This window comes from Oncorhynchus mykiss, chromosome 8 (genome assembly GCF_013265735.2).
Source record: "Oncorhynchus mykiss isolate Arlee chromosome 8, USDA_OmykA_1.1, whole genome shotgun sequence".
NCBI lineage: Eukaryota > Metazoa > Chordata > Actinopteri > Salmoniformes > Salmonidae > Oncorhynchus > Oncorhynchus mykiss.
Window position 1 is genome coordinate 66711216 of NC_048572.1, and position 11820 is coordinate 66723035.

The 11820-nt window shown below is 47.2% G+C and overlaps 1 protein-coding gene across 2 annotated transcripts; it reads left to right on the forward strand.

Moving 5' to 3' along the window:
• Positions 1 to 871: 871 nt before the first annotated feature.
• LOC110530397 (transmembrane protein 275-like) lies at positions 872 to 10239 on the forward strand. 2 transcript variants are annotated; one of them, XR_002474521.2, is made up of 3 exons: positions 872 to 1272; positions 2438 to 3314; positions 10183 to 10239. XR_002474521.2 is itself a non-coding variant. In XM_021613414.2 (2 exons), exon 2 carries the CDS (start codon positions 2584 to 2586, stop codon positions 3193 to 3195), a length of 612 nt encoding a protein of 203 aa, XP_021469089.1. In that variant the 5' UTR covers positions 872 to 1272; positions 2438 to 2583; the 3' UTR covers positions 3196 to 3457. The 2 variants fall into 2 exon arrangements, 1 of the variants encoding a protein (XP_021469089.1); XM_021613414.2 differs by lacking the exon at positions 10183 to 10239 and having other exon boundaries at positions 2438 to 3457.
• Positions 10240 to 11820: the final 1581 nt, after the last annotated feature.

The window sequence follows — 11820 nt, forward strand, 5'->3', positions numbered from 1 at the left end:
GAATATACGTTTCAGTAAGGCTACATTTTACATAATTACAACTAATTTCAAATGCAGGACTTTTCCTTTACAGTGGCCTTTTCACTGAATAACAATGCAAATACTTGGAAATTACTGTGTTTCCATTCCATTGTAAGCATTGAAAGATGGTCGGCTACCCTGCCCGCTCCGGGGAGCATATGTTTTTCAGATGTAGCTAGTTTCGAATTTCAAATGCTTGAAAAAAGAATGGTTTATTCCCATGTGTTTATAGCCCGAATGCCAGTCTGTTTGTACTATCTTGCCAACTCCTTGTCGCTCATTGTCATGCCAAACAATAATAAGCAATGGAGTTGGCTCGAACACAAACAGATCATGCAGTATCAAGGTGCTCAAAAAAAGTATGGCTAGCCTACTTGCAATATGTTCAATGCGGTATTAGCTTTGAATAGCTTGTTTTAGGACCGGGATCTGTCAACCGTCATCGTCGCCCCCCCTCCCCTTCTCCACAACACCAAGGGGAACGGTGAATATCATGGTGTTGTATGGAGGCAAGATATTCGTTATCAATCATAATCAAATCAAATGTATTTATATAGCCCTTCTTACATCAGCTGATATCTCAAAGTGCTGTACAGAAACCCAGCCTAAAACCCCAAACAGCAAGCAGTGCAAGTGTAGAAGCACATATTATATTGTGCTACTACCCAGTGAGGAGAGGGAGGACGTCTCAAGCACTGAGAAAACTAGATCTAAGTGCTTTTTAAAGATTGGATCCATCGCAGAAACCTTACATCAAAAACATGAGCGTTGTCATTCACAAAACTGGCGGGATTATGGAAACGCACCGATGCTTTTCTCTAAAGAGCACCACCTTCTTGAGCAAAGAATATTACGATAATTTGACAGGTTTTATGTAGGCTACATTGTGAACAATGCTGCTATTGAAATGGACATAATCTTGTGTACTAAGAGTTGTATGTATCCTATAATTGTATAGGCGTCATGTATCCGACTGCACAGTCACGTGAACACCATATGTCAAGACCAAAACCTTCACCTGAATAAGCCTCTCCCACAGATGCACTGCACTACGTTCACTGGCCATTGTTGTGACATTTCATATCGATTGAATGGCTCACTATGATATGATCAATCTGAAAATCAATCCTTCGGCGTATACAAGTAGTTCCAACCTGACCATCCATGTGCGAATGTTATTCGGATTGAAAATGCGTGTTGGCGATGTAATTCTTCAGGAATCTTCAGGTATTCTGAATATCAGCACAGAAGGTAGGATGAAGCGCTGAAATCAGTTCATTTAAACGTTATATGCAACAGATCAGTACAACTATAAATACAATTATATTTTATTTGATTGTTGGGCGCGTTCTACAACAATGCCCAATGCTCAGATAGGCTATACAGCTACACCAAACATGTCATTTCATTTTTCGGGGCAATAGATAATAGCAAACATAATCTGTATGAAATCATAGGTTTTAAAAAATACATTCTAAAACCGTCTATGCACTTGACTGATTTTCATTTAATTTTGGTGGGGTGTATGTATGATGATGAATGAAAAGGGTCTGTCTGGGTGCTACTCAGCAATTAAAACCGTATTCACTTACAAGCCTGACATGAATGAATGCAGTCACTGTTCAGTAAGTTGACATATAATATTGTATATCTATCTAAGATACTTCACCAGACAAGTCATTATGTATTTACTCAGTCATTGGTTATGATCAAAATTGTATAGGTAAATGGCTCAAATGTAAATACAAATGTAGATAGGCCAAGGTTTCCCAATAGGTGCCCTGTTGGTGATTCTATTTGGCCCCCCAAGTTTTCTGAGCAAAAACCATTTTATTTATTTAAAAGTTTGTTGTTGGACATAGGACTGTAAAATCACCAGAATATTATCTCAAAGTGATTTTAATTTAGGATGAATCAGTTCAAAGTTATTTCATTTTTGTTTTTAGCTGTTTCCAAGTATTTACACGCATTCATAGAGAAGCATATGTGATCGTGTCCCAATGTAGCCTAATCAAGGTTTGAAATTATTTTGTTTACTATACTGCTATACTGTAATGCGCAGTGGACTGGAGGAGTTGCAGGGGAGTATTCAGTGTTGTATGAGCCAGAGACCGAGTTAAGTTAAGCACGATGTGAGCTTCCTGACCAAGGGCCCTTGATGGGTCTCTTGATAGCATTTTAATTGTGTTTTAGTGTTCAAACCAAGGCTAGAATTATCATCATAATGTCATTATATAAACTACATTTATTGAAACACTGTGGTGTATGAATTACACCATCATTGAACATGAGTTCCGAATGCTCCTTTCCAGTGTCCTTGTCCTTTATTTTTTCCCTACTCTAAATCAAAATCTGATATAGCTGAAAACACATGTAACTTAATCAGTTTTACATTTTATTTCCTGCTCTGATTCAGGTGCTTTTACACTGTGAACAATCAGTCAGCACAGCCATGGCCTTCGTCGGTGGTCTGTTGCCAAGGGGAATAGTCCTGGCTGAAGGATAGAGAGAGAAGGGGAGAGAGAGGGAGAGAAAAGGCAGCCTTGCGGTGCAGAAGAAGAGATGGTCATCACTGACAGGAGCTCCAGCACTCCTGGGCCCAAGAAGAAGGAACCGAAGAAGAGGGCATCCCGCCCCCATGGCCTGCCCTCCCCGGCGCTGTGCTGCGCGTGTGGCTTGTGCATCATGCTGGCAGGCATCAACATCACCCTGGTGGGGGCGTTTGCCTTCAGCACCATGGTGCCCTCTACCAACCCTCCCATCATCATAGGGCCCATCCTGCTTCTGGTGGCCTTCTCTTTCTTCGGGGCGTGCTGTGTCTGCAGCCGCCTGCCCCCTGCCCAGGGCTCCCGGAGGTCTAATGTGGGCGGAAGGAGCATGGGGATGATGGGGCGTGGAGGTTTAGCCGGGGGAGTGACGTTTGAGATTGAGACGAGTGAGCACACATTGCAGGACACGACAGCAGTACAGCTCAGCCCCTCAGCCTCACCTGGGTCATCCCGGGCATCCAGCCCCGAGCGGGATGCTTCTCCTGACCCCGCACCCCCAGGGACCTTCAAGCTCTTCACCATGGAGACCAATGGCCCCACCTCCGCCACGGCATGCTATACCGCCTCCTCGGCAGGGGGAGGGGCTGTGAGGCTCAACCTGCCACGTGATGATGTGGCCACCTAGCACTCCCCTGATTAACACATTGTAGCATGAGCCTCCTGCTCCAGGGGACTGACGCAAAACTATGTAAATGTGGGCTGTGACGGTCATGAAATTTTGGATGACGGTAATTGGCCAGCCAAGTGAGTACGGTCTCAGTAATAACCATTCGAAAAGCAAAAAAATTAAATAAATAATTATACATTTCATGTTGCTAAAAGGTCAGTCAAGTTCTTCCACACCGATCTTGACAAACCATTTCTGTATGGACCTCACTTTGTGCATGGGGGCATTGTCATGCTGAAACAGGAAAGGGCCTTCCCCAAACTGTTGCCACAAAGTTGGAAGCACAGAATCGTCTAGAATGTCATTGTATGCTGTACCGTTAAGATTTCCCATCACTGGAACTAAGGGGCCTAACCATGAAAAACAGCCCCAGACCTCCTCCTCCACCAAACTTTACAGTTGGCACTATGCATTAAGGCAGGTAGCGAATGCCAAGAGTGTGCAAAGCTGTCAAGGCAAAGGGTGGCTACTTTGAATAAACTCAAATTTAAAATATATTGAACACTGTTTTTTTTAGTTACTACATGATTCCATATGTGTTATTTAATAGTTTTGATGTCTTCACTATTATTCTACAATGTAGAATAATTGTGTCGGTGTTATGGTGCGTGAATGAGGACCCAAAAGCGAATTAACAAACAGAGTACTTTAATGACGAACATACGTGGGCTCAGATGGACAGGTAGATTCCGACAGGACAGGACAAGGTTGCAGCACACACGATGATAGTCTGGTTCAGGCATGAGACACATAAACAAACAAACAAGAATCCGACAAGGACAGGAGCAGAAACAGAGACAGATATAGGGACCTAATCAGAGGGAAAAAGGGAACAGGTGGGGAACGGGGTGAATGGGTAATTAGGAGGAGACAAGGCACAGCTGGGGAAAAGAGGGGGAGAAAAGGTAACATAACAACGACCAGCAGAGGGAGACAGGGTGAAGGGAAAGGACAGAGACAAGACAACATGACAGTACCCCCCCACTCACCGAGCGCCTCCTGGCGCACTCGAGGAGGAAGCCTGGCGGCAACGGAGGAAATCATCGATCAGCGCACGGTCCAGCACGTCCCGAGAGGGAACCCAACTCCTCTCCTCAGGACCGTACCCCTCCCAATCTACTAGGTACTGATGACCACGGCCCCGAGGACGCATGTCCAAAATCCTACGGACCCTGTAGATGGGTGCGCCCTCGACAAGGATGGGGGGGGGGGGGGGGAAGACGAGCGGGGGCGCGAAGAACGGGCTTGACACAGGAGACATGGAAGACCGGGTGGACGCGACGAAGATATCGCGGCAGAAGAAGTCGCACTGCGACAGGGTTAATGATTTGAGAGATACGGAATGGACCAATGAACCGCGGGGTCAACTTACGAGAAGCCGTCTTAAGGGGAAGGTTCTGAGTGGAGAGCCAAACTCTCTGACCGCGACAATATCTAGGGCTCTTCGTTCTACGCTTATTAGCAGCTCTCACAGTCTGCGCCCTATAACGGCAAAGTGCAGACCTGACCCTCTTCCAGGTGCGCTCGCAACGTTGGACAAAAGCCTGAGCGGAGGGGACGCTGGACTCGGCGAACTGAGATGAGAACAACGGAGGCTGGTACCCGAGGCTACTCTGAAAAGGAGATAGCCCGGTCGCAGACGAAGGAAGCGAGTTGTGGGCGTATTCTGCCCAGGGGAGCTGTTCTGACCAAGACGCAGGGTTGCGAAAAGAAAGACTGCGTAAGATGCGACCAATAGTCTGATTGGCCCGTTCTGCTTGACCGTTAGACTGGGGGTGAAAGCCGGAAGAGAGACTGACGGAAGCCCCAATCAAACGGCAAAACTCCCTCCAAAATTGAGACGTGAATTGCGGACCTCTGTCCGAAACGACGTCTGACGGAAGGCCATGAATTCTGAAAACATTCTCGATGATGATTTGTGCCGTCTCTTTAGCAGAAGGAAGCTTAGCAAGGGGAATGAAATGAGCCGCCTTAGAGAACCTATCGACAACCGTAAGAATAACAGTCTTCCCCGCTGACGAAGGCAGTCCGGTGACAAAATCTAAGGCGATGTGAGACCACGGTCGAGAGGGAATAGGAAGCGGCCTGAGACGGCCGGCAGGAGGAGAGTTACCGGACTTAGTCTGCGCGCAGACCGAACAAGCAGCCACGAAACGACGCGTGTCATGCTCCCGGGTGGGCCACCAGAAACGCTGGCGAATGGAAGCAAGCGTACCCCGAACGCCAGGGTGACCGGCTAACTTGGCAGAGTGAGCCCACTGAAGAACGGCCAGACGAGTAGGAACGGGAACGAAAAGAAGGTTCCTAGGACAAGCGCGCGGCGACGGAGTTTGAGTGAGTGCTTGCTTTACCTGCCTCTCAATTCCCCAGACAGTCAACCCGACAACACGCCCCTCAGGGAGAATCCCCTCGGGGTCAGTGGAGGCTACTGAAGAACTGAAGAGACGAGACAAAGCATCAGGCTTGGTGTTCTTAGAGCCCGGACGATAAGAAATCACGAACTCGAAACGAGCGAAAAACAGCGCCCAACGCGCCTGACGCGCATTAAGTCGTTTGGCAGAACGGATGTACTCAAGGTTCCTATGGTCAGTCCAAACGACAAAAGGAACGGTCGCCCCCTCCAACCACTGTCGCCATTCGCCTAGGGCTAACCGGATGGCGAGCAGTTCGCGGTTACCCACATCATAGTTACGTTCCGACGGCGACAGGCGATGAGAAAAATACGCGCATGGGTGGACCTTGTCGTCAGAGAGGGAGCGCTGAGAAAGGATGGCTCCCACTCCCACCTCTGACGCGTCAACCTCGACAACGAACTGTCTAGAGACGTCAGGTGTAACAAGGATAGGAGCGGATGTAAAACGATTCTTGAGGAGATCAAAAGCTCCCTGGGCGGAAACGGACCACTTAAAGCACGTCTTGACAGAAGTAAGGGCTGTGAGAGGAGCTGCCACCTGACCGAAATTACGGATGAAACGACGATAGAAGTTCGCGAAGCCGAGAAAGCGCTGCAGCTCGACGCGTGACTTAGGGACGGGCCAATCAATGACAGCTTGGACCTTAGCGGGATCCATCTTAATGCCTTCAGCGGAAATAACAGAACCGAGAAATGTGACGGAGGAGGCATGAAAAGTGCACTTCTCAGCCTTCACGAAAAGACAATTCTCTAAAAGGCGCTGGAGGACACGTCGAACGTGCTGAACATGAATCTGGAGTGACGGTGAAAAAATCAGGATATCGTCAAGGTAAACGAAAACAAAGATGTTCAGCATGTCTCTCAGGACATCATTGACTAATGCCTGAAAGACAGCTGGAGCGTTAGCGAGGCCGAAAGGAAGAACCCGGTATTCAAAGTGCCCTAACGGAGTGTTAAACGCCGTCTTCCACTCGTCCCCCTCCCTGATGCGCACGAGATGGTAAGCGTTACGAAGGTCCAACTTAGTGAAAAACCTGGCTCCCTGCAGGATCTCGAAGGCTGAAGACATAAGAGGAAGCGGATAACGATTCTTCACTGTTATGTCATTCAGCCCTCGATAATCTATGCAGGGGCGCAGAGACCCGTCCTTCTTCTTGACAAAAAAAAACCCCGCTCCGGCGGGAGAGGAGGAGGGGACTATGGTACCGGCGTCAAGAGCTACAGACAAATAATCTTCGAGAGCCTTACGTTCGGGAGCCGACAGAGAGTATAGTCTACCCCGGGGGGGGGTGGTTCCCGGAAGGAGATCAATACTACAATCATACGACCGGTGTGGAGGAAGAGAGGTGGCCCTGGACCGACTGAACACCGTGCGCAGATCGTGATATTCCTCCGGCACCCCTGTCAAATCACCAGGCTCCTCCTGTGAAGAAGAGACAGAGGAAACAGGAGGGATAGCAGACATTAAACATTTCACATGACAAGAGACGTTCCAGGAGAGGATAGAATTACTAGACCAATTAATGGAAGGATTATGACAAACTAGCCAGGGATGGCCCAAAACAACAGGTGTAAAAGGTGAACGAAAAATTAAAAAAGAAATGGTTTCACTATGATTACCAGAAACAGTGAGGGTTAAAGGTAGCGTCTCACGCTGAATCCTGGGGAGAGGACTACCATCCAGGGCGAACAAGGCCGTGGGCTCCTTTAACTGTCTGAGAGGAATGTCATGTTCCCGAGCCCAGGTCTCGTCCATAAAACAGCCCTCCGCCCCAGAGTCTATTAAGGCACTGCAGGAAGCTGACGAACCGGTCCAGCGTAGATGGACCGACAAGGTAGTGCAGGATCTTGAAGGAGAGACAGGAGTAGTAGCGCTCACCAGTAGCCCTCCGCTTACTGACGAGCTCTGGCCTTTTACTGGACATGAAGTGGCAAAATGACCAGCGGAACCGCAATAGAGACAGAGGCGGTTGGTGATTCTCCGTTCCCTCTCCTTAGTCGAGATGCGGATACCTCCCAGCTGCATGGGCTCAGCACCCGAGCCGGCAGAGGAAGATGGTAGTGATGCGGAGAGGGAGGCGACGGAGAGCGCGAGCTCCTTTCCACGAGCTCGGTGACGAAGATCAACCCGTCGCTCAATGCGAATAGCGAGTTCAATCAAGGAATCCACGCTGGAAGGAACCTCCCGGGAGAGAATCTCATCCTTTACCTCTGCGCGGAAACCCTCCAGAAGACGAGCGAGCAAGGCCGGCTCGTTCCAGCCACTGGAGACAGCAAGAGTGCGAAACTCAATAGAGTAGTCTGTTATGGATCGATTGCCTTGACATAGGGAAGACAGGGCCCTGGAAGCCTCCTCCCCAAAAACAGATCGATCAAAAACCCGTATCATCTCCTCCTTAAAGTCTTGATACTGGTTAATACACTCAGCCCTTGCCTCCCAGATTGCCGTGCCCCACTCACGAGCCCGTCCAATAAGGAGAGATATGACGTAGGCGACACGAGCAGTGCTCCTGGAGTAAGTGTTGGGCTGGAGAGAAAACACAATATCACACTGGGTGAGGAACGAGCGGCATTCAGTGGGCTCCCCAGAGTAACACGGCGGGTTATTGATTCTGGGCTCCGGAGATTCGAAAGCCCTGGAAGTGGCCGGTGGATCGAGGCGGAGATGGTGAACCTGTTCTGTGAGGTTGGAGACTTGGGTGGCCAGGGTCTCAACGGCATGTCGAGCAGCAGACAATTCCTGCTTGTGTCTGCCTAGCATCGCTCCCTGGATCTCGACGGCTGAGTGGAGAGGATCCGAAGTCGCTGGGTCCATTCTTGGTCGGATTCTTCTGTTATGGTGCGTGAATGAGGACCCAAAAGCGAATTAACAAACAGAGTACTTTAATGACGAACATACGTGGGCTCAGATGGACAGGTAGATTCCGACAGGACAGGACAAGGTTGCAGCACACACGATGATAGTCTGGTTCAGGCATGAGACACATAAACAAACAAACAAGAATCCGACAAGGACAGGAGCAGAAACAGAGACAGATATAGGGACCTAATCAGAGGGAAAAAGGGAACAGGTGGGGAACGGGGTGAATGGGTAATTAGGAGGAGACAAGGCACAGCTGGGGAAAAGAGGGGGAGAAAAGGTAACATAACAACGACCAGCAGAGGGAGACAGGGTGAAGGGAAAGGACAGAGACAAGACAACATGACAGTCGGTGTACGTTTGGACACACATACTCATTCCAGGGTTTTCCCTTTTTTTAGAACTATTTTCTACATTGTAGAATAATAGTGAAGACATCAAAAGTATGAAATAACACATGAAGAATCCTAGCAACCAAAAAAAGACCTAGCAACCAAAAAAGTGTTAAACAAATCAAAATCAAAATATATTGGGAGTCCCATGGTTTGATTCCAGGCTGTATCACAACCGGCTGGGATTGGGAGTCCCATAGGGCGGTGCACCCTTTGCCTCTTTACATGTTTTAATTTAACCTTTATTTATGTAGGCGAGTCAATTTTTATTTACAATGACGGGATATCCCGGCCAAACCCTAACCCCGACGATGCTGGGACAATTGTGCAACGCCCTATGGGACTCCCAATCCCAGAAGGTTGTGATACAGCCTGGAATCAAACCAGGGTCTGTAGTGACACCTCTAGCACTGAGATGCAGTGCCATAGACTGCTGCACCACTCAGGAGCCTTGATGACAGCTTTTTACCCTCTTGACATTATCTCAACCAGCTTTGAGGTAGTCACCTGGAATGCATTTCAATTAACAGGCTTGGTTGTTAAATAGTGGAATTTCTTTCCTCCTTAATGTGTTTGAGCCAATCAGTTGTCTTGTGACAATGTAGGGTTGGTAGCCCTATTTGGGAAACGACAGTCCATCATTACTTTAAGACATGATGGTCAGTCAATCCGGAAAACTCCAAGAACTTTGAATGTTTTTTCAAGTGCAGTCGCAAAAACCATCAAGCACTATGAGGAAACTGGCTCTCATGAGGACCGCTACAGGAAAGGAAGACCCAGAGTTACCTCTGCAGAGGATAAGTTCAATAGAGTTACCAGCCTCAGAAATTGCAGGCCAAATAAATGCTTCACATAGTTCAAGTAACAGACACATCTCAACATCAACTGTTCAGAGGAGAATCAGGCCTTCATGGTCAAATTGCTGCAAAGAAACCACCACTAAAGGACACCAATAACAATAAGAGACTTGCTTGGGCCAAGAAACATGAGCAATGGACATTAGACCAGTGAAATCTGTCTGTTGGTCTGATGAGTCCAAATCTGAGATCTTTGGTTCCAACTGCCGTGTCTTTTGTGAGGCGCAGAGTAGGTGAACGGATGATCTCCGCATGTGTGGTTCCCACTGAGAAGCATGGAGGAGGAGGTGTGGGGGTGCTTTAATGGTGGTACTGGTACCTTTATTTAGAATTCAAGGCACACTTAACCAGCATGGCTACCACAGCATTCTGCAGTGATACACCATCCCATCTGATTTGCGCTTATCATTTGTTTTTCAACAGGACAATGACCCAACACACCTCTAGGCTGTGTAAGGGCTATTTGATCAAGAAGGAGAGTGATGGAGTGCTGCATCAGATGACCAGGCCTCCACAATCACCCAACGTCAACCCAATTGAGATGGTTTGGGATGAAATGGACCGCAGAGTGAAGGAAAAGCAGCCAACAAGTGCTCAGCATATGTGGGAACTCCTTCAAGACTTTTTGGGAAAGCATTCCAGGTGAAGCTACATTGGGAAGAAAGTATGTGAACCCCTTAGAATTACCTGGATTTCTGCACAAGTTGGTCATACAATTTTTATCTGATCTTCATCTAAGTCACAACAATAGACAAACACAGTCTGCTTAAACTAATAACACACAATTACATTTTTTCATGTCGTTATTGAACACATTGTGTAAACATTCACAGTGCAGGGTGGAAAAAGTATCTGAACCCTTGGATTTATAACTGGTTGACACTCCTTTGGCAGCAAAAACCTCAGACTAAATTTTTCTGTAGTTGTGGATCAGACCTGCACAGTGGTCAGGAGGAATTTTGGACCATTCCTCTTTACAGAACTGTTTCAGTTCCACAATATTCTTGGGATGTCTGGTGTGACACACTCTGAGGTCATGCCACAGCATCTCAGTCGGGCTGAGGTCAGGACTGACTGGGTCACTCCAGAAGGCGTATTTTCTTCTGTTCAAGCCATTCTGTTGTTGATTTACTGTCTAATGGGTTGTTGTTCTGTTGCTTCACCTAACTTCTGTTGAGCTTCAATTGGCGAACAGATAGCCTTACATTCTCCTGCAAAATGTCTTGATAAACTTGGGAATTCATTTTTCCGTCGATGATCGCAATCTGTCCAGGCCCTGAGGCAACAAAGTAGCCCCAAACCATAGTGCTCCATCCACCATACTTTACATTTGGGATGAGGTTTTGATGTTGGTGTGCCGTGCCTTCTTTTTTTCACACATAGTGTTGTGTGTTCCTTCCAAACAACACAACTTTAGTGTAATCTGTCCACAGAATATTTTGCCAGTAGCACTGTGGAACATCCATGTGCTCTTTTGCCAACTTCTGACGTGCAGAAATGTTAGATGTTAGCATGTTCCAGAGATTTCTGTACATCTTTAGCTGACACTCTAGGATTCTTAACCTCATTAGCGTTCTGCGCTGTGCTGTTGTGGTCATCTTTGCAGGACGGCCACTCTAGGGAGAGTAGCAACAGTGCTGAACTTTCTCCATTTACAGACAATTTGTCTTACCGTCAACTGATGAACATCGAGGCCATTAGAGATACTTTTGTAACCAGCTTTATGCAAGTCAACAAATCTTAATCTTAGGTCTTCTGACATATCTTTTGTTTGAGGCATGGTTCACATCAGGCAATGCTTCTTGTGAATAGCAAACTCAACATTTTGTGAGTTTTTTTAATAGGGCAAGGCAGCTCTAACCAACATCTCCAATCTCATCTCATTGATTGGACTCCAGGTTAGCTGACTCCCGACTCCAATTAGCTTTTGGAGAAGTCAATAGCCTAGGGGTTCACATACTTTTTCCAACCTACACTGTGAATGTTTAAATGATGTTTTCAATATAGACAAGAAAAATACCATAATTTGTGTATTTATTAGTTTAAGCACACTGTTTGTCT